This window comes from Populus alba, chromosome 15 (genome assembly GCF_005239225.2).
Source record: "Populus alba chromosome 15, ASM523922v2, whole genome shotgun sequence".
NCBI classification, from domain to species: domain Eukaryota; kingdom Viridiplantae; phylum Streptophyta; class Magnoliopsida; order Malpighiales; family Salicaceae; genus Populus; species Populus alba.
In genome coordinates, this window is record NC_133298.1 from 5,556,779 (window position 1) to 5,579,719 (window position 22,941).

Sequence of the window (22,941 nt, forward strand, 5' to 3'; positions counted from 1 at the left end):
CTGGTTTGTCAAGAAGGTGGGTTTCTCTGAGGCTAACTTTAGCCTCGAAATGAGAACTTTGAGCCTGGACAAGCATCGAAATATCGTAAGAAGGGGGTTGCTGCATTAAAGATGGATATGGGTTCCTTGTAACCGACTTCATGCCTGGAGGAACATTATTTGATGTCCTACACAGACATGAACCGTGCGTGGTTTTGGACTGGGACACCCGATATCGCTTTACTTTAGTTATTGCACAAGGCCTTTCTTACCTTCATCATGATCGTGTGCCGCAAATCATTCAAAGGTATTTCAAATCAGATAATAATTTTCTGGATTCTGAATCGGAACCCGAGGTTGGGGATTTCAGGATGTAAAGAATGCTTCTTGGTTCTGATTCAAGCTCGACAAGGTCTAGAATTGTCACCAGGCAAGTCACATTCTACCAAGCTAAACTGTTCTTTTGGTTTATTAATCATGACAAATTTATGCAGAAGCTCAAACACTAAATTCCTTTCTTGTATTTCTCCTATTTCCCTATCCAAAATTTCAGAAAATGCATACTCTATCCGGTTGACAGGGAAAGTCGATGTATGCAGTTACGGAGTCTTTCTGTTTGAGCTTGTTTTCAGAAAATTGCCACCAGCTTTGAAGAAGGCCTGTATATCGTCTCCTGGACAAGGAAGACATATTACGTAACTTTTCCAAACATCTTACATGCTAGCACCAGACAAAAAAAAATCGAATGCTCGTGCATTGCCGTTCATCCAATACAAATTGCAATCTTGCATCTTCAAGAAAATTTTGTTAACTGATTTGAGTATTACCATGCAGATAGTTAGGAGTCATGATTATTCTTTAACAAGGGGAGAAAATCCGTAAAGAAACCAGCGGCAATATCAGAAAAGCATGTCTGATGTCACAACATCAAAGTACAGCAGAATGCCTCAAGGCTCCTACTCTGCTGCTTGCAGGGGTTGTGAAGCTTCATTTTGTTTCAATTTTTCCAAAGCAGAGATCCGTCTATCCAGTGACTCGTGAACGCTTTCCACCTGTATGAGAAATTAACCACATATGAGTAGCATATCCACGTTTCTCCTAAAAAGAACACAGAAAGAACCTTTCATGTCCTGTCTTCAAATGCCAATCCTACCCTTGAGAACAATGCTTCATGTAAAGTCAACAGCAAACATGCAATTAGTCCAAATGAAAAGAAAATTTTTGGGTCGTGTTACTAACACTTCATGAAGTGTTAATGGCATTTCACCTTTAATGAGGGAGTCTCTTTTGCCATTAACACTTGATGGAGTGCTAGTAGCTCCGCTCAAATTTTTTTTTTTTCATTGGAAAGGAAAAACCATATTCCTGTTGGTTCTTGTACAATATATCCTGAAGGGCAGATGCTAACAGAATTAGCGCTGCAACATTCTTCAGTCAGTTACACCCTTCCCATGTTGCAATGAGAGCTAAAACACTTTGATGAAACATTAAGGAGGCTATATTCAGAGAATGTTATCTGGATCAAGAAAGGTGAACTCAATTCATATGATAAATGAAAATAAGAATTTGCAATGAGATCCAATTCATAGCCTCTAATACCAGTACCAGACTTCTGAGTTATTATCCCTCCTATATCACTTTTCAACCCTATGTCTACAATTTTATAGACAAAAAACAAGTTACTTTCTGACTTTCAAATGCACGTTATGCAAGAAAAAATGCATTTGTTGTGACAAATTATGATTTGCTTTCAGTCTGAACGGGCAACATGGAATTCTCATCAAAGAATGCCAGTAATTGTTTAGTTAATGTCAATGGTAAATCATGCATTTAATGCAAATGAACAGAAAAACTTTTGGGTGGGGCTATTAACAATCCATTAATTGTTTATGTCACTGCACCTTTACAGAGACAAGTCTTGCACCATTAACACTTGATAAAGTGCTAATAGATGGACCCAAGTTTTTCTTTCATTCAAGAACAACCTGAATGCCTCCATGTTCCGAACTTGGAAATGAAATAAAGAGCATCTTAGCAGGACTTATTTGGGAAAAAAGATATTCCTACTGTTTCTTTTACAATATCTTCTGAACAAATGATAACATAATTAGCATTTGAACATCCTTCAATTAGTAACACCCTTTTCCGTCGCTAAGGGGGGAGTGCTCTAAGGATGTTATCTGGATCAAGAAAGTTTAACTTAATTCATATGTGAAAAGAAACAAGGATGTGCAATGTGAATTCCAATCAGTAGCCTCTAATAGCAGTACCACATAACCAAATCATTCTCTACTATTTCTACAGTTTCTCTAAACAAAAGGAACCCAACAGTTACTTTCTGATTTTCCTATGCATGTTTTGCACGAAAACTGCAATCGTTGTGACAATATTATGATTTGGTTTCTGTATAAACAGAGGCTACATGAAATTTTAATTAAATAATTCCAGTAAGTAAAGCATCCTATGAATAGAGTCCATATAACCTTCTATACAAGGATACACTTGAAAATCCGGTAACAAACACATACAAACAAGGCTACACCGCAAAAGAGACCAACAACAAGAGCATGCAGCATCAAACAGTTACAATTAACAAATCAATCTTGAAAATCAACCTCTTCAATACAAGGATATACTTGTATAAAGTTCTCCGTAACATCTCCCCAACTAGCTTCACTACTTTTATACCATTTTTATTGCCTCTTAGGATCCTCAAACTTCTTTACTATAAAAATCCTGATAAAAGAACAATCGATGCAAATGAGCCACATTCTAATATCACTCTACTAAGTACCCCATCAACACACAATTATTCCACAACATACAAAAAATCAACAGCAAGAGCAAAAACAATAAAAATGAGAACAAAATAATCAAAACCCACAATTATCATATTCCAATAATGAATAATTGATCCTCAAGTTACTACCTTTTCTCTCAAATTCCATAAACTATACGATTCCACTTCATGCATCAATCAAGAAAAAAATGAAAAAGGGACAATAAAAAATGAAAACCAATGATTAATATGTTGCAATAAGGACTAAATGAACCACAAGTTACTGCCTTTCATTACAATGCCAAATGGGTTACGTATAGACTGCAAAATTAAGCTTAAAAAGCACAGTTTCTCTTCTTTTTTCCCCTTTTTTAAGATTTTGATGATTACCTGTTGGGAGATGGCATCGTGGGCAACCTTGAAATCTTTGTAAAGGAGATAGAGTCCTGCAAATGATGCTGTTGCTGCTCCTGCAAAGAATGAAGCCAATCTCACTCTCAATACGTAGCCCATTTTTCTCCTTCTATTTTTTACCTTTGTTTTTTCTCTCTCTTCAATTCTAATATGGTGTCAGCTGCGAAGCCCTTTTCTTTGTCTTATACGACGACGTATTTTCATTTTTGGGTTTTATTTTATTTGTTTTCTTAATTTTTGTATTTGTATATATTATTTTTGAAGAAACCTCGATTTAGCTCTCATATATTATACATTATCAATTCAGTCCTAAAACTTTGATCCTTTAATCCTACCCCATTTGTGTTTAGACAATACCACCACCTCTTCATCCATCTAAGTGAAAGCTTAGCAAAAACCAAAAAAAAACAAAAATTGATTTAAGGCTAAAGATCTCTCTTAAGAGCGTTTGTTTTTGTGGCTGCTTATGCGTTTGAAGCAGACCACAAAAATAAATCATTTGGCTAAGATCTCTCTTAAGAGCGTTTGTTTTTGTGGCTGCTTATGCATTTGAAGCAGACCACAAAAATAAATCATTTGGTTATAGTTAAACATGAATTACTGTTGGTGGGACTGATGACTATTTTACGTTTCAACTACAGGTTAGCAAAAAGCACCTTCAAGCTACTGCTTGACAAATGATGGTGAGGAATGGGCTGGTTAACCAATGTTGCCTCCTCTCCTCTATTCTTTGTGCTTGCTGGATTCTCTCCTCCTTTGCTTCTCTCTCTGGTCTAGGGGACACAATTGAAGACGATGTCCTTCTCTTTCTCCTACACCTTCAAGCTGCTTCCTCGTCTACATTATTCATGTTGCATGTGAACAATGGAGAGTGACCGGCCTCCGGCGTTTCCACCGTCCCTCCAATCCATCACCATTGCGCGGCTCTTCCCCTGCATTGCTCTTCCTTCCCCTTCCCCTGCGCTACTCTTCCCCTTCCTCTTCGCCTTCTTTTGGGCTGCTCTCCACTATTCTACAAAGTGAATAGTAAATAGTGTCTCCACTATTTTGGTCGGATCAAATTTAACCCAAACCTAAATGTGTTGGACAGGTACGACCAAGTAAAATAAAAAATCCCAACAAAATTTCTCAAATATTGTATTTTTAAAAAAAAAAAAAAAAAAAACTAGTGTTTAACATTAATCAATGACACTACATAATTGCATTAGACGAAGATTGCTTGATAACAGTTGAATTTGATCGCAATCATAATTTTGTTTCGATGATATTTTACCTGATGTTGTTGCACAATTAGGAAGCCATGGAAACTGTAGTCCTTATCGGATGGATCGTACATAATGAAATTACAGATAATTTAATGAAACAATAAAAAATATTATTTATTTTATGATATAATAGTAGTAGTTAAGTGTCACGACCCGAATCCCGGATCCGTGACCGACAACGTAGGAGCGGTGTCGAAAGGACACCTCACCTACGCTAAGCCTCAGAACGGACATATCAAAAGAATAATTTGTTCAAAAATACGCAGCGGCTCATAATATTCAGAAATATTATATTATTCAAATACTGATGAAACCAAAAGATAGTTATTAAAACAAAAATAATAATTCATAATACTCATTACATTGTCAAATCCAAATGTAATTAAAACAAGGTAACAGTGGAGCGTCTAAGACATCAAATCAAAACTGAAAGGAAAGCCTCGCGAACAAGCAAGGCATACCGACCAGAACTGAAGAAGCGGAAACACTCAACAAAGGCCCAGAAACTAAGAACCTGAAATAATATTTAAAAATGAGAGGTGAGTTCAACCAACTCAGTGAGGGAATAACATTTAATATACATTTTAGATATTTCATATATTAATAAGTTGTAAGATGATTTATCTTAATATACATATACATATACATATACATATACTTACTAAACATATTATCATAACGTAACATATAGTTATCATAACGTAACATATTATCATAACGTAGTGGATTACATGTCAGAGATCAGATGACACCCGAAGGTGACCAGATGACACCCGAAGGTGACCAGATGACACCCGTCGGTGACCACTGTGGGATGATCAATCGCCACAGGCTGATGCCTCTCTCACCAGCTAGGTAACAGAATACTATGTGCACACAGGCTAACTATTCTCCGTTAGCATGGAGTACTGACAAGTCCCATATCAAGGCATAACAAATATTCACATAATCATCAAAGAAACGTATATCATATCAAATAGAATTTACTTTAACAGATTGCGAGTGAAAATTCAATAATAAATTAGTACTCGGAAAATAAAGCAACATATATAAATATTCAAGAAATTTACTAGTTGTACTCATTGTATAATCAACATACATATTTATTTATATTATATGCATATTAAAGATTATTCCACTCACCCGGAAAATATAGAACTAAAAGGAATGTCGGACGAAAGACCCGAAAATCCTATTAAGGATCGTTAGGAGAACCTACAATAAATATATGAAATATACTCAAAAACAAATCAAACAAAAGATCCCAATGCATAAAATAAAACAGGGCTTAATCTCCCAATTTTAGGGACTAAAACGATAATTTTCCAAAACAGGGACCAAAACGTAATTTTACCAACATTTTGAGGACCGAACTGTAAATATATAACCATACTGAAATTTATCCATAATTCGTCCTTATCTTTGTCCAGAATCTTGAATTATGCCCCAAGGTCCAAAATGTGATTTTATCAAAATATTAGGGGTCAAATCGTAATTTGTCAACTTGGAGGACCAAACTGAAAATATCATATAATCCTAATTATACTGAAATTTTGTCCTTAAATCATCCTCAGTTCTGTTCAGAACCTCAATTTATGCCACAGGGACCAATCTGTAAAATTTCCAAAGTTCGGGGACTAAACTGCAATTTCCATAAATTGAGGGGACCAAACTGAATTTTCGTCCTCTTCAACCTCAAACCCCAGAATTTCAACAGATCACCTACTGTTATCCCCTGATTCTAACACAATTTCACCATTTAAACAAAATCATAACTCAAAATCATTATCCTTCAATTTAATCTCTCAAAATCAACTAATTAATCAAATACCCACAATAATCAACTCCTAACTTCAAATTTAATTCATCAATTAACTCAAAATACAAACTTCAAAAACTCTACAATTAATCAAAACCGAAATTTAACATATTATACACTTAAAATCATAAATCTTACCTTTTTACTTATTTCATCTACTTCTCTTCTCCTTTTCCCCTTATTTTCCCTTATTTTCTCTTCTTCTTCTTCTTCCTCCCTTCTCTCTTACGGTTTGTTCTTCCAATATTCAGATCCCTCTTTTTTTTTTTTTTTTCTTATTTATATTTATCAACCATTGGTCAATTACCACACTACCCCTCAATCATTTATACCCTCTCTTTAAGCCTCCAAGGGCTTTATTGTATTTCCAATCTTTTCAATTTTCAAAACATTACATTAAGTGTACAATATTAAAATTAAAAACCATCAATATGTGTGTGTGTGTGTGTGTGTGTGTGTTTGTTTTAGTTATTTTATAATCTCAATTTTAAAAACATTCTTAACCAAACACATTAAACTATTTTTGTTCAACCTCAATTTCAACCACAGTTTTAACTAAACCAAACTAACCTCAATCAAAAAATACTTTTTATAAAACAATTTTTTTCAAATGACAGCCACAATACAAAACACACTCTGAGGCTTATTATAACTTGTTTTAGAGCATTACATGAAAGCAATTGATGAGCATTTAAATATTTTGGATAAACTTGATAGGGTTAAAAACATTAGGAGTTAAGTAATAAGAAAGCAATATGTTATGACTAAATCCAAGTTTTTCTATTATTGTTATTTGGTTTCAAAGGGTACAGTCACGCACATAAGCTTTAACCATAATTTTAAAACTCTAATTAGCATGACAGGTTGATTTAGAACTCAATTAATATAGAATTTAAATTGGTATGGGTTGAAGAAAAATAAAAGAAGGAAAAAACATGGCTGACCAGTCAAAAACTATAGCTAACTCACTCACTCAATCGACCTGTTCTTATTTCAAAACGTACACACATTTCAATTTTTTTTTAGAAAATAAAATGCGGGCATGTTAGATTTTTGTTTGGTTTTATTTGTGTATCGGGTTTAGCCTTCTGCTTGCATTTGTTTGTTGTAAGACTATGACTTGTTTGTCTAAATTTTTTGTTTAAGATTTTGGACAATGGTGTTAATTGATCAAGGTTTTACTTTGAGTTTTAAAACATAGTTTAATTGAGTTCTTTTTTATATCTTGTTGTGTTTTTGTGGTGGTAGATTTTCCTTTTTTGTTTCTGGTTGGAATGTATTTGATGGGGTTTATTTAAAGTTTAGTTCTTTGCTTGAGAATGTTTTACATGTTGTTTGTTTGGAATTGTTCATATTCTCTAATATTTGATGCTCTTTTGAAAACAAAATAAGGGATTATTTGTTACTGTAGAGCATTTTGACTGTCATTTTATGATCAGATAATGGATAAATTAGAAAATCAGCACACAAAATTAAAATAAATGGTGAGATGACAAAGAAGCAAAAAGTTTCGGTGAAATAGCATATTTTTTGGATATAACAGTTCACAATTATGATATTTATTAATTTTCCATGGGAGATATAGAATTACATCATGAGAGGATGGATAATTACTCAATTTTCAATCCCACTAATTCCTTGATTCTAGTTTTGCAACAAAAGTTTTTTTTTTTTTATCTATGTGCTATCAGTGTAGAAAAAAAAGCGTATAATCTTACATGAAAACATACACTGTGCAAAGTCAATTATCCATTCTCCTCTTTAATCATTGAAAAAACGATATCAGAAGAAAATGAAGTCACTCATGGAAAATTAATAGATATTGCAGTTGAGAACCGTGACATTAATTAAAATTTTGTCGTGGTTTCCAATTATAACATCTAAAAAATATGTTATTTTTATCAAAACCTTTTACTTTAGTGTCATTTTCATCATTTATTTTAATTTTATGTGCTAATTTTTCAATTTATCCTCAAATAATCAATGAGCACAAATGGTTACATTTGTTGAGGTAATTACATAAGATAATACCATGGTGTTGGTTTTTCATTGTAAATCGTGCACTAGTACTTACATTGAAGCATATGTGTCAAGTAGGAGTTATCCTCAAATATCAATGAGCACAAATGGTTTTTTTCTCTGGAAAAGACAAACGATGGTGTGATCATAACAAGGGATTTTTTTCTGAATGTGCCCCGTGAGTGACAAACTAACTGCAATGCCATTTTCTTCTCTCTTTTTTTCCTTTATGGAACTAAAATGGTGTGATCTGCATAATTTCTAGCTCAGATATTTTTGCTGAGAGCTTGATGTTTTGACTAATTCTGATATCCAAAATGTAAAGCAGTTTTTTCCCCACATTTCATATTTATTTTTATTTTTTTGCTGGGCCTTTTTTGGGTACAGTGTTTTGAACATGGCATTGGAAACAAAGACAGCATAACCAAATATACATGTCAACTGGAAGCTAATGTGGAGATTTCTCAAAATCGACAAAAAAATCTCACATCTGGCTCTACTTCTTATTGATGATTTGTTAAAAATATCAGTTTATCAAAACATTTATAATTGACATAAGCTCTCAGAAAGTGGGCATAGAGAATGAATGCGAGAGCAACAACAATGATCTTGCTGAGTACCACTGATGGAGATTCTGATGCATGAAACCAGCTGGTGCTCATTGCCTTGAATGCTTATAGTTTAAGGACTTCATGGAGAACTAGTACAACTACACCCATTTAACTTCATTCTTTTTTATGCGGGCTGTCTAGTTAACATCTCTTGTGAGCATATTAAAGTACCTTTATCTTTTACTTTCATGGATGTTTCAGGTAAATCTGCAGAGGTGAAACCCAAATGCTTTTTTATTTTTATTTTTATTTTGCATTGAATGGAAAGCTTCCAGTGAAAGGCAGCTTCTTACAAGTTAGAACAATGCAGGCATTCATGTTCAAAAGGTGCAAAATACTAGATAAAATAAGAATTTGTAAATCCCATTCAAACAATGTCAAGCTTCAGAGAAGCAGTCAGTATGACCATGGCCACTCTGGTGCATATTGTTTGATTGGAACTTGGATGATATCCATATAATTGCAGACTGAAAATTGGGTTTCCCTTCAAAGGTGAAGACAGAGGACTGTTTTAGTGTGGAGATGAACTTTGATCAATTGTTTTTACTCTTTATGTGTTTTTAAGATGGGGATGTGTAATTGTAGACTACTTCACAGCAAGTGTCAATCCTCCATACTTTACATATTTGTTTGGTATTGTAGTAGTTGTGGCCGTTTTAAAATATTTTTCACTTAAAATACATTAAAATAAAAAAAAATTTATTTTAAAAAATTATTTTAAACATCATCACATCAAATAATCTAAATATATATATATATATATAAAGATATTTTATTTTAAGTAAAAAAAAAATCAAAGTTTTTGGGATATTTTTTTGAACTTAGCTCCAATTGGATAAATTTTTTTATGTAAAAAGAGAATGGATAAAAAAATCCTAGGCGGAAGTTATTGGTTTAATTAGTAATTTAAAATAATATAAAGAAAAAATACAAAAACAAAAAAAATAAACTAACAAAAAATTAAAAAAATATATATCTAAGTCTATTTGGATTATTATTGAAGAATGTTGAAGCCAAAAACTATGAGAATACGTTTTAAAAAAAAATGATTTAATCAGGTTGAACTTGTAATTTTATGATCATAAAGCATAAGATTAAGATAATTTTATAAAAAAAATAAAAAAATAAATGATGAAATTAAAATAAATTAATTTTTCTTTAAAAATAATCTAACTTAAATTTTAAAACTTGCAACCCGTGAAATCTTGAATTTGGAATCAATTAAAAAGTTTAATTTTCAACTAATTTAATTTTAAATAATAAAATCATAAAACAAAATATTAATAAAAAATAATTGCAAAAGAAAAAAATATAGCAAAAAAAATAAAGATAAAAGATTGATAGATGAAATTGGTAAAAAATTAAATTTAAAAATTATTTCAAATAAAAAATAGCAATAAAAAAATAAAAACTAAATTTAAAAGATTAAAAAAACTCATTGGGTGGTTTAAATTAAAAATATTTTCAATTTGACAGATTATTTATAGATTAAAAAAAATATGAATGAAATTGAAAAATAATTATAATTTTATATATTATTTAAAATTATATAAATAAAAATAACAATTAAAAAGTAGGGATTAAATGTGAAGGAGAAATAATAATCTGATTTTATGAAGGGACCAGGCACTAAATTCGAGGCAGGGAGAGAAAAAAAATACAAAGAAACAATTGTGAGCGGCCAAATCCAAGGAGCATTCAGGTCACATATCACCTCATTACATTAAAAGCGTTGAGATCTTTCATATATCATCCTGGAAGGTTATGTTTTACGGTCAAACGTCTCTAGTCTCTACATGCACTACCCAAACAATGTAAAGGTTGTCCATATGCTCCAGCAAGTGTTTTTAATAATATTTAACCCATGTATATTATAATAATACCCTAGAATATCCTGTAAATTTACAGCAAAACCCAATATAAAATGACAAAAAAACACTTGCTCGAGAGTTATATTAATTTTATCTTTAAGAGTATCAAATAATTACAATATTTTGAAAAAAAATCAAAAAACCAAAACACCCCTAAATAATAGGCATTATATTATTATATTTCAGGATTAAATTAATAATATGGTAAAAAAAATGAAAAATAACCAATCTAACTTATTAATTTATTAAAGATAATTGTGTCATGAGAAGATTTTTTAAGCAGAGGAATTTATTGTAATAATAGTATTAAATCTATGTATACAGTAAATTTCCTAAAACAATCACGTTTTTTCACGACCGAGGACATCAATTCTAGATACTCGGGTGAACTTGACAAGGAGATGAATGGAAAGTGAAGATTTAGGTTGCAGACTATATATATTTATTGAGGGGTAAGATACTAACAATTTTTGAACATTTCACGGTATATATTTCTTAAATTTTTAAAGTTAGTATTCGAGAGATTTTATTGTCTTGAATATACCGAAAGGTAAATCAGATATACCAAAAGATACAAGTATATATCCTTAACATCATTTGTAAACAATATTAATATCAGATGATACCCTTTATATATATATATAAAGCATAGCCTATGTAATGCCTCAGTATCAAAAGGAATAAAATTACTATAATATATATTCAGAATTAGAAGGAAGAATAAATAGTCCACTCATAAAATTAGAAAATATATGCTTTTTATAGGAAAATATAATTTATTATAATTTTAAAATTAAATTAAATTAAACCCTTTGTGTGTGATTGCCACTTATTTTTGGATCGAGGGGGTACCAGACAGCCACTACTGTAGATTCCAGCCGAAGAGCTTGGTCCCCATCGAGGAGTAGATAGTTCACATCCTGAAGATTTCACCTGAGCAATCTTTACATTATCGATTACAATCAAGAGATCAAAGTAGCTCTCACACTATATGTAAAGTCACAAATTTCAAGCCAGTGATTTATCTCATTTAAACCATTTTAACAATGCATGATGACCGAGCACTGACCATAACATTCAACATCAAAAGTTTTTTTTTTTTTTTTTTTTTTGAAGCATTCATTTGCTGCTGAAATAATGCCTTCATTAAAAATCTTGCCAAGCAAAGAAATTAAAAAGGGAACAAAGAGGTGCAAGGATGACCAACTTGGAAAAAACTCACAAAGACAAGGGACTGACAAGGAAGTATAGGCTATCAAATGCACAGATGCAATTGTGTGCATGAATATCAAATGCAGAAAGTTGAATGTGTATCTTTGGTATCATAAACACACTTAAAAGAGAAGCAGTTTTTCCAAAAGCAAAAGGATTTTTAAAAAAATCAGCCAAGTCCATGCTGGATTCTATAAGAAGCAAAAGATGGCTGGCAGTTAAAGCAAGAGCACCATTCTACTGCAGATCACTCCCATGTATGCCGATCTGCACACCAATTAACTCCATAAGTTCATTTATACATTGATCACTGCCTCCTGCAAAAACAAATTAAAATTGATTACTTATCGATGGCAAATCACACAAATCAAAGACAAGAAACCATGGTCAACTAAACCAAGAACTGGCATAAAATGCAAATGCTCCTCTAAAAAATAATCATTATTATTACCATACTATCTTCTAGAAGTTAATGCAGCCCGGTTGTCCTGAAACATTCAGTCAAATAAAACTCAATGAGCCTTAACCACTGGTACAGATTAACACATTATCCAACATATATAACAAAGTCTGCAATATTTAGTAGGATTTAACCATACCTGCTCTGCTGTTTTCCAGAATAAATTGAGTTAGCTGTCCCATGAACTGAGTCCTTGCTTTGAGTACTGCTTACGCCTGATCTATCAAAATCTGCCTATTCAGCTCATGAGAATCTTTCGATATGCTCAGAATTTTAACATTGGAGATGCTTTAGCAACCGCAAAATTACATCATTTGAAGATTTGGATTCAATTGACGGAGCCTTCTTAAGTCGATGAGATTGTGCCATGGGAGTAACTGCCACAGAAGGCAAAAATGACGAGTAGGGAGATGCTGCTGCTGCTGCAGCAGCAGCAACTTTAGCAACAGCTGCTGTAGCAGATATCATTTCTTGAGCTCCTTCCCGAAGCTGGATATAGTCACCCTCAATCAAAAACAACTGAAATCACAACTTAAAGGCTCAGATATAGTGATACAGTCTATGCATGCAAATATGTAAATTAGGATCCCAAAAACTCAACTTCTGGGTGGACCACCCACAAAGTCATCTAGCTTTCCATATTTTCTCTTGTAATCATGCCAATGCAAAGGAGAAAGCATCTTGCAAGTCTATTGGTAGCTGTTATTGACACAATGATAATTATCATTGCTTCATAATGGTTTTTAAAATGTGCTAAGATGAGAAGAAAATAATTTTTTAACTACTGACCGTTGAATTGATCCGAATTCTACCACCAGTTGGAATAGTGCGAACTATGCAAGCCAAGAGAGATCGTTCATCAAGGAGAGGAGTGTCTGAAGTTTTTCCTCCGGTGACCACATTTGTCTGGTCAGATGAGATAAATGCTTCAGATGCTACAGCACCAGTGCCCTTGTTGATTGTGGTTTCACTGACATTAACTGAGTGCACAGATGTTTCAGAGAGTGATGCACTGGCAGCAGAACTCGCCTGCTCTTCTGTCAAAGCTTGGTCCTCTAGCCCTGGTTATTGAGTTCAAAACATGTTGATCCTACACCAGTTCAAATTTAACTGATTTTAGTCCCTGCCCTAATTGCCAGCTGGTTCTAATGGAGTTAAAAAGAAGTTTAACCAATGGCACCCAGAAAAGCAGAGGAACATTGAGCAAAAAATAAGCACAGACTTCATTTTCAATGGTCTGTTCAAGAGTATTCAATCTCAAGGCATCACTAAATTGGGAAGAAATTCTCTTGCAGGCTCTGCTCAGGTTGAGGAGTGACCAAGTAACTTCTATCTATTGACTCCAGAACCTGCAGGAGATTAATTTTTTTGCGAATCCAGTCATAACCATCATGAAAACATGTTCATTACCATGGAGTTGCAACAGCTTAACATGCATAACCTGGGATTCCCCTGTGGATGATAAGATTGCAGGATAGGCTCTGCTCCTTGACTGATATGAACATCTAGATAGTCTGGATGGAAGTTGTGGCCGTTAACAGGCCTTTCATAGTCATACTTTACATCTGACTCATAGGATTATGATCATTTTGAGATGATGCAAGTTGATTCTGCGTAGATAATTGTGCACTCTCTGTTACAGCCTGAAGAAGATTAAAAAAAACAAAAAAGAATACAAATTGTTATCATGGACAGCTAGATTAGAAAATATGTTTTTTTATTAATACAGATAGAAATAAGCACACTTCTTATTTACAACGATATGCAACTACAATGAGGACAGAAGAAGTTTACATTTTGATAGTTACCTCTTGATTCTGCCACTGTGGGAGAGATGACATTGCTGGTATTGAGTGAAAAATGCCCAGCATGAGATTGGGGAGCATGTGATGTCATAGAATGGTGAATGCCCTGTTTGATGCAGAATGAAACGGGTGGAGTGCAGCCACCTGCCCAGGTGGAAGGTAGGTTTGGCATCCCGAGTAAAGAAGTTGGAGCCATTGGAACACCAGCGGCATGGCTGGTCTATTGATCAACAGAACAGAATATTGGAAGTCATGGATACAGGATTTGAACAGTTAATTTTCCTTCCTACTAAAAAGTATGTTTCAATCACGTACTGCATTACAGAAAAAAAAATAGTTTTCTAGGGGCAAACACTTGGAAACCCTATAAATATTCTATCTGTATGGCCTATGGTTTTATTTTTTTTCCTGTCAATTTGTAATTAATAATCTCATCATTACTAGATCTTTTTTTATGGTATGAATCTTTTGATTGCTCTTATCACAATAGGTATGACCTCGGATCTCAACTCCAGGGGTATAGTATGGAACCAGCCACCTGAAAGGGATGAAAGACTCAAAACTAAGCTAGAATAATGGAGGCAAGAGTGTGAGGGGAACAGGGAATATGATGCCACAAAATGTGGCATATACTGAATTGCAGCTGACCAGCAATGCCATAGAATAGAAGAGATGCCGTATTTACAGTTCGCATTGATAACTTGGAAAAGAACAGGATGGTATATATTAAGATTAATGGGAGAGAAAAAAAAACATAGTAACAAGGAATCCTACCTGATTTGGTACATTTACAGTTGACGCAAAAGACAGGGCATTATCTGCATTCCCATTTTGCAATACTCCATTATTAGCATTGGAGGCAGTAGTTCCATTTACATCTAGTTGCCTTCCATTGTTCTGGGTAAAGCTTGACACATCCTTTGGGTTTGATTGAGGTAAGATGTGACTCATCTGTGTAAGATCCACATCCTTCCTCTGGCATCAGCTAGCTCCAACTGAACTTGTTGTATGGTATGCATATGAATTCTTCTCCATCTCTGCAAACTGATATCAGTAAACCAGGAGAGAGGGACAAAATAGTCAATCCAAGATCTTAACCTTGGTGGATGGTAATAATGTTCTGTGATGAGTAGTAAACAACAAAACAGCCAAGGAATGGCTATAATAAAATTTCATTTATTGTAATGTAGAAATTGGTTACTCAGTTGAATAATTACAGGAAAATATCATAACAGACAGAGATACAAGTGTACAAATGCATACAAGCAAACACAAGCGCTCGCATGCACACACCCAAGCCCAAGTAATATAAACCAAGACCAAAAAGAAGTGCAAAGGATGAAACAAGCAAGTGACCTGTCTTTGACAACCAAGCCAAAGCTGATTGTACTGTTCTGTGCGTTCTCTCAATTCAGCTTGTAAGGAATGGTTTGGCATTAGATTGCAAGGCATCCATCTCCTGAACACGTGCAATCCAAACTTTCAATTGTTCATCCTTCAAATAAATGGTCTCCTGATCAGCTATGCTGAAAGATAAAGATCAATATTAGACTCCCTACAAAAACAATGTTTTACTAATTCTTTTCGCTCCTGCTTTTAAGTGGTAACATGACAATGTTACTTTTTGTTTTACAAATTCTTGTTTGACAATCTTATAAACGAAACTTTCATTTTCAATAAACAACACTGGTCAGAACCAGAAGAACAGATCAGCACTGAATAGATGAACAGACCTGTTCCTGCAACTCCAGAAATCTGCCTTTCCTTGTCTTGAATATGTTCTTGAAGGTCACGCAATTGCTGTATATGCTGTGCTCTTTCAGCTTCAGAATGATCACGCTCTCTTCTGCATAAAGGAATAGACATCTAAATTAGTCCATCCAGACTTAAATAACCCAGCCTAACCTTAAAGACAAATGGAAAAAACTAATACGGAGATAAAACCTCAACATATTTTAAAAACGTCATCAGACCTAAATGTATGAAGTTCTATGAATTTTTTCATGTGCACATCATATGGAAACCTTGCATGAGATTAGAAATGTTGTTGCTATCATCAAACTAAGGTTTAAAGGCATAAACCAGTGTCAAAACAATGAACACAATGCCTGAATGTAGCCAGTTCTTTATTTTGTTCTCTGAGAAGGTTCTTTAGCCAGGCCTGCAAAAAAATGAGACAAGAGACAGCACATAATGCATGGCTTGCCACAAATACTTTGTTCAAAAGTACAGCACAGAGATGAACAAACCGCTTCATTATCTAATTTAATAGCATGCAGTTCCCTGTCTTTCTTCCATTCTCCTGTCCAAAGTCATGTATGGTCTGTCCCCTTTCATGCAGTGTTCCTGCACAACAAAGTAAGCTTGCATTTAAGATGGAAGTCGCAGAAATGAGAAATTGTCACTATCCATTGTCTAAAAACAGATATATGGGTTAAAGTTAAGACATGCAACAAAATTCATGGATCTGATCTTAAGGATTTCAGGTGATATCACTGTAATTGCAACACACAAATAGCTTTCTTTCATGACACGAAATTGTACCTGATCAAATATACACAGTAGCAATTTTACAACTTCTATCACAACTAGCGTAAAATTTTTTAATGCAATTACAGATTATGACAATTTACATAGGGGGAGAAGAAAGCAGAGACCCCACAGATAAAAAAAAAAATCCAAACTGAAGCTTTGCGGTAGCATCTTCATGTTCTTGGATTTGAGCATGGAATCTGTCTGCATTTCCATTATCTCGACCTCGCAATCACTTGAGCTCTGAGCTCAGTCCCAGCTGTTGCAACTCTTCTCTTTGTCTAGCAATGCTGTGAATTCGCTGCTGCAAAATGTCATCATCTAAACCCTCATCCACTGTGATCGAACAAAAGTCCACATCAAGGCCTCTTCCATGCTGCACCTTGATAAACATCAAACCAAGTTAACTTAAGTGGTCCTTTAACCAAATGTCCAGCCCAGAAATCACAATATTTACCTCGTATATCGTTCTCTCATCTGATTGCCCCAGCTTTGACTGTTCCAAGTTCTGTGATCAACAACTCCCACACTTAGTGACCCAAACATCTAAACCATATTTTTAAGAAATACTGAAAAATCTAATACCCACATTGGTTGTCTGGTATATACTGAAAAGTCGAGAAAAAAAGTTGCTTTAATTTGCATTTAAATGTCCATATGCAAACACACAACAAAACATTAAACGAAACAGAAACGAATTATCAGCTTTGTTCAATCTCCCACCAAAGGAAACCAAGCATTACGCAGCACGGGTGTGGCCTATAATTTTTACATATCCTAGATAAGTAAATTTTTTAACACACGCAAACTGGAAATGAACCCTAATTCCCTGATTGCACTCAAAACATGATTAGAAAAAAATACCACATCATTTCCATAAAACCCAAAAAATAAAACCATTTTTTTCTCTTTTTCCTCACATTTTCTCATCAACCAAAAAAGCAATCACTCAATACCTCATCTCCACCACCACCATTCCGATGCTGCTGCTCCGTAACCGCTCGCCACTCCTTCCTCGACAACGAACCACCTCGTGAGGCTGCCGCTACTCCGGCCGTCGCCTCCATTTTACTCAACAAATCCGATACCACTCCAATTCGAGCACGAAACCCAACAACGAAAAAAAACCTAATTTTCAAAAATAATTAAAAAAAGAAACCTAGAATTACAAAATTTTGTAAAAGAAGGAATTTGAAATGAGAGAGAAGAACAAGAATTGCCTTGAGTGAAAAAAACAAATTGAGGAGTGGTCTAAGTGAAAGAATTAGGATTTGGGAATTATTTTTTTTTAGGGTTTTGAGAGGGCTTGCAGTGTCAGTAGTGAACTAGTGATGGGGAGAGAGAGGAGGGGGTTGATGGGAAACGACTAACGAGGGACTCGCCATTTATAGGACAAAAGGAGACGAAACGTTTTTTGGGTTTTATTACCATTTGGTCTTTTTGGTCAGGTTGAGAGTCCTTTTAGATGTTTTTTTCGTGTGTTTGTTTGGTAAGAAAATGGGTTGTTAAGGTGAGAAAATGGGATGAAATTAAATTTTAGGTGAGAAAATGGAAAGGATTGGTTGGATTAATTAGTTAATTGTTGTTTTTAGTTATTCTAATCTTGATCTAAAAAAAGGTTAGTTTTGCTTCGTTTTGTAGTTTGGTGTGTAAAATAAATAAACTCTTCAATTTATTTTTAAAAAAAATAAAAAATATTTTAAAAATAAAACCTCTACAATATTAAATCAATATTAAATTAAATCCTCTTAAGGAGTGCAATACGAATATTATGATATTTATGAAAACACAAAAAATCAAATAAACATATAATGAAATCAAAACATAAACAAACAGCCAAAATTATTAAAATAATAATTAAGATAAATATACACGTACTGTGAACTATGACCACTGGTCAAAGGTGGGGCATGCAATACCCAGGGTGCATGTGCTCATCGTGCGCCCTGCATGGAGATGGAGTAGAAAGCCCAAGTGCTTATGAGCACTAAACCCATGGCTGCAACAGCTCACAATTAGCCCATTGATGCATTGATGAAGGGAACAGCTTAAGCCCATTAAGTTACTAGTGTTCAAAGCAAAATCGAACCCAGCCAGAAAATAAGCCCAAATCTATTTATGGTTGATTTTATAAAACCACATGATTGATATAGTGGTATAGTACTTATAGTTAATAAATTAAATTGCAATATGAAAATCTATTTACATATGTGTTAAAATACGTTGTTCATGTAAAGTAATTAAGAAATTAAATTTTCATTGAAAAAATAAAATCAAACTCAATTATTATGGTAGAGTAAAATATTATTTCATTTTAAGTTTTTATTCAAAAGCCCTGCTTATTTTATAAAAAATATTTTAAAAAAATTACTTTCAAAACTTTTTGACATTAAATAATTTGTATTAACAAAAAATATTTATTTAGTTTTTATAAAAGTATTTTTCTAAAATAAAAAAGTGAAACCGATTGTCTTTGATGATTATATAAAAAAAAATACAAAAGCTATGGCTAGTAACTAAAGAGTACAAAAAATTTTACACGAGTCATAACCTAGCTGTTCTGACAAGAATTTTTTGTCTCTGTACCTTAGGTTCAAAGCTTTTGTGTGTAATATTTGTTATCCTTATGCGTATTTTAATTGTCTGCTGAGCTTGCAAGATATTCAGTAACGTTCGGGATTAGTCATAATACGCGTAAGCTCGCCCGGACATACCGGGTTATAAAAAAAAAAGTACAAAAAAGTTAAATTAAACTAAACGTCGGAGACTTGGTAAATCTCGGCTAACCTTCTTTAAATCATCCACCACCCTCAGAGAGGAAGAACGATGGATAATGAAACATGCTCTAAAATGTGGTCCCCTCAGCAGAATTACAAGATAGAATGTCCTGTTAATCCTGAGCCAAGATTGGCTGCGAAAAAGTCTCCTACATCTGTGAGCTTTTATCAAGGGATGTGAGTGCGCGTTGATGGACTGTGTGGGTCGTGCTTCCTCTGCATCCGGGGGGGGGTGGAATTACAAAATTCATTCGTAAGCACTCAATGCACTGATCACCCTAAGCAATGACGCCGTGGTGCAAAGGCTCTCCTACTATTGTTCACCTGCGGCTTTCGCAGATGTTGTCCTCAGTTCGAGCCACGTGGGCACACTTCCAGTCCCCTGAGTGCGTGGGGCAATACCGTGCCACGCGACAGACCCACCACGTTAAATATAACTGAATAAAAAAAACAAATGTCGATCGCGGTTTTACCTAGTCAGCAAGTTTTTGGGCATTTTGGTGTTGATTTTCTTTTCCATGAATTTTGGGCGCGCTACCAATGACTTCATGAATTTCGACACCTTCTTGATGTATTAAACTTTCAAAATACATAGTGTTTATAACCTGAAAGAAATGAAAATCCTGTATTATTGTAAAGACATTATCTATTAAATATTGTAGAATTTAAATTTTACAAGAGTAAGAAACATTTCTGCTCAATCCCTTGAAAAAATGTACACACAAGAAAATAAATCAGAGAACAAACATCTCTGATTTACTATACTAAAAATAATAAATTAACGTTGGGAATAGCCTCTCTTAAATACCATTTTCCTGTCTTTTTTAAGACATTAGAAGGAATAAAATGAAGCGATGGGTATTATAGAAAATACAATGAAGTTAATTTTTATTTTTTAAAAACAAATAAATTCAATTATTTATTAAATTAAATTAAAAAATTATTTTGAATTCAATATCTTTGTCGAGAATTGATGGCTTAGCTAGGGAGCTAAAAGCAAGCATGATTGCAAACCACCCTTATGCATGCTCATGACTTAAATAACGTTTGGAAATATGATGTAAATTACATTTCATAAAATTTTATAATTTTTGTTTATATTTAATTTATTTTAATGTTTTAGATTGTTTGATGTGTTAATATCAAAAATAATTATATATATATATATATAATATATATTATTTTAATACAATTCTAAATAAAAATACTTTAAAAAGCAATTGTTACTATACCTCAAGTATCTTATTTTTAGATCGTTTTGACGTGCTGATGTAAATAATAATTTTTTAAAAATAAAAAAATTATTATTTTAATGATATTTTTAGATAAAAAACATTTAAAAAATAATCGGTACTTGCATTTTCAAATACCCTCGTTAAAAGAAAAAAAAACATAAAATAAGGACGGGACAAATTATGCTTATAGTTCCCAGGGATTTGAGAAATTAAAATGATTTTGAATTTAAAAAGTGAAGGGCCAGGTGGGTGGTGGTGGTGGTGGGGTGGTGGTTGTTAAATAATATTTATGTTGTCTTATTTATTAAGGGTAGAATAGTACTTTCAGTTTAACCTATATATACTTTATTTGTAATTAGGTAAGTTAATGCATTCAATAATAATACAGATTATTCAGAATTCTAGCCTCCTTTTTGTGTTTGATCTCAATAACTTTAACATGGTATCAGAGCTGATTTTATGAAACGAAGCTTAATCCCAAATACAGCTTCGCGGATTCAATTTTTTTTTAGTGATATTTTGTCTTCCGCTTCTGCAAAATTAGGTATTTCGACAATCTCTGTTAATTATTTTGGTATTTCGACAGTTTCTTGCAATTATTTTGGGTATTTCGTCTTCCCTTCAGCTTCTGCAATTTGTATCTGCGTTCAGTTTTTGCAAATTTGTTTTGTGTTTTGGGAGTAATCGTATAATTTCGAGAAGATATTTGTTTAGTTTCCTGCAATTGAGTATTTGTCTTCCGCTGCTTTTGCATTCTGGTTATCTGTGATTGTTGATTATGGCTACTGAAAGAGATGATTCGCTTCAGTCTGTGAGTGTGAGGTTGGATGGGAAAGAACTATTCATATTGGAGGTTATGTAATGAGAAATTTCCTTAAGGGTAAGAAGATGTTGGGGGTATGTTAGTGGAACTTATGTGATACCTAAGAATATTGAGGAGGGGGATGCTGGTTTGATAGATACATGGGAAGCAAATAATGCAAAGATCATTACTTGGATCAACAATTCTGTTGATTATTCAATAGGTACGCAGTTGGCGAAATATGAGACAACAAAAGAGGTTTGGGATCATCTGCAAAGGTTATTCACACAATCAAATTTTGCAAAACAGTATCAATTAGAGAATGACATACGAGCTCTTCATCAGAAAGAATAATGAGTATTCAAGAGTTTTATTCTGCTATGACAGATCTTTGGGGATCAATTGGCTCTTACAGAATCGACAGAAATTAAAGGCATGTGGTGCCTATATTGAGCGTAAGAGAGCAGCAAAAGATTGGGTACAGTTTTTAACAGCACTTCACAGTGATTTCGAAGGACTTAGAGGTTCAATTCTGCATCGTTCTCCACTGCCTTCTGCTGACTCTGTTGTTAGTGAGTTATTGGCTGAAGAAATACGCTTTCAGTCTTATTCTGAAAAAGGAATTCTTTCTGCTTCAAATCCTTCTGTACTAGCAGTACCTTCTAGGTCATTCTCTAATCATCAGAATAAGTCTCACACAAGGGTTGGCTTCGATGAGTGCAGCTTCTGTAAGCAGAAAGGTCATTGGAAGGCTCAGTGTCCTAAGTTGAGACATCAGAATCAAGCTTGGAAGCCTGGCAATCAGTCACAATCTAATGCTCATAGACCACCTCAGGGTTATAAACCACAACACCACAATACTGCAGCAGTAGCTTCCTCGAGTTCTATTACCGATCCTAATATTTTGGCTGAGCAATTTCAGAAGTTTCTCTCCTTGCAGCCACAAGCAATGTCCGCTTCTTCTTCCATAGGTCAGTTGCCTCATAGTTCCTCAGGTATGTCACATTCTGAATGGGTCTTGGATTCTGGTGCTTCTCATCATATGTCTCCAGATTCCTCATCTTTCACCTCTGTATCCCCTTTGTCCTCCATTCCTGTTATGACTGCTGATGGCACTCAAATGCCCTTAGCAGGTGTTGGTTCTGTTGTCACACCTCATATGTCTCTCCCTAATGTTTATCTTATTCCACAACTCAAATTGAATCTTGCGTCTGTTGGTCAAATATGTGATTCTGGTGATTATTTAGTCATGTTTTCTGGTTCTTTTTGTTGTATACAGCATCTGCAGTCTCAGAAGCTGATTGGGACAGGCCGTAGGGAGAATGGACTATATATTTTGGATGAGTTAAAAAGTGCCAGTT

The 22,941-nt window shown here is 33.9% G+C and overlaps 1 protein-coding gene and 2 long non-coding RNA genes across 4 annotated transcripts; all 3 read right to left on the minus strand.

Moving 5' to 3' along the window:
- Nucleotides 1-711: 711 nt before the first annotated feature.
- Nucleotides 712-3,315, minus strand: LOC118057261 (uncharacterized). Its single transcript, XR_012168038.1, has 2 exons — nt 3,149-3,315; nt 712-1,031 (listed from the first exon to the last, which is right to left on the minus strand). It is a non-coding gene; the product is annotated as an uncharacterized lncRNA (long non-coding RNA).
- An 8,757-nt stretch (nt 3,316-12,072) lies between these two features.
- Nucleotides 12,073-13,656, minus strand: LOC118057152 (uncharacterized). Its single transcript, XM_073404992.1, has 6 exons — nt 13,566-13,656; nt 13,219-13,490; nt 12,718-12,948; nt 12,569-12,644; nt 12,421-12,457; nt 12,073-12,286 (listed from the first exon to the last, which is right to left on the minus strand). The coding sequence occupies exons 1-4, from the start codon at nt 13,654-13,656 to the stop codon at nt 12,639-12,641; spliced, it is 600 nt and encodes a 199-aa protein (XP_073261093.1). The 3' UTR covers nt 12,073-12,286; nt 12,421-12,457; nt 12,569-12,638.
- Nucleotides 13,657-14,345, minus strand: LOC140954593 (uncharacterized). 2 transcript variants are annotated; one of them, XR_012167980.1, is made up of 3 exons: nt 14,238-14,345; nt 13,871-14,072; nt 13,657-13,778 (listed from the first exon to the last, which is right to left on the minus strand). It is a non-coding gene; the product is annotated as an uncharacterized lncRNA (long non-coding RNA). The 2 variants fall into 2 exon arrangements; XR_012167981.1 differs by having other exon boundaries at nt 14,224-14,342.
- Between the last annotated feature and the right edge of the window lie 8,596 nt (nt 14,346-22,941).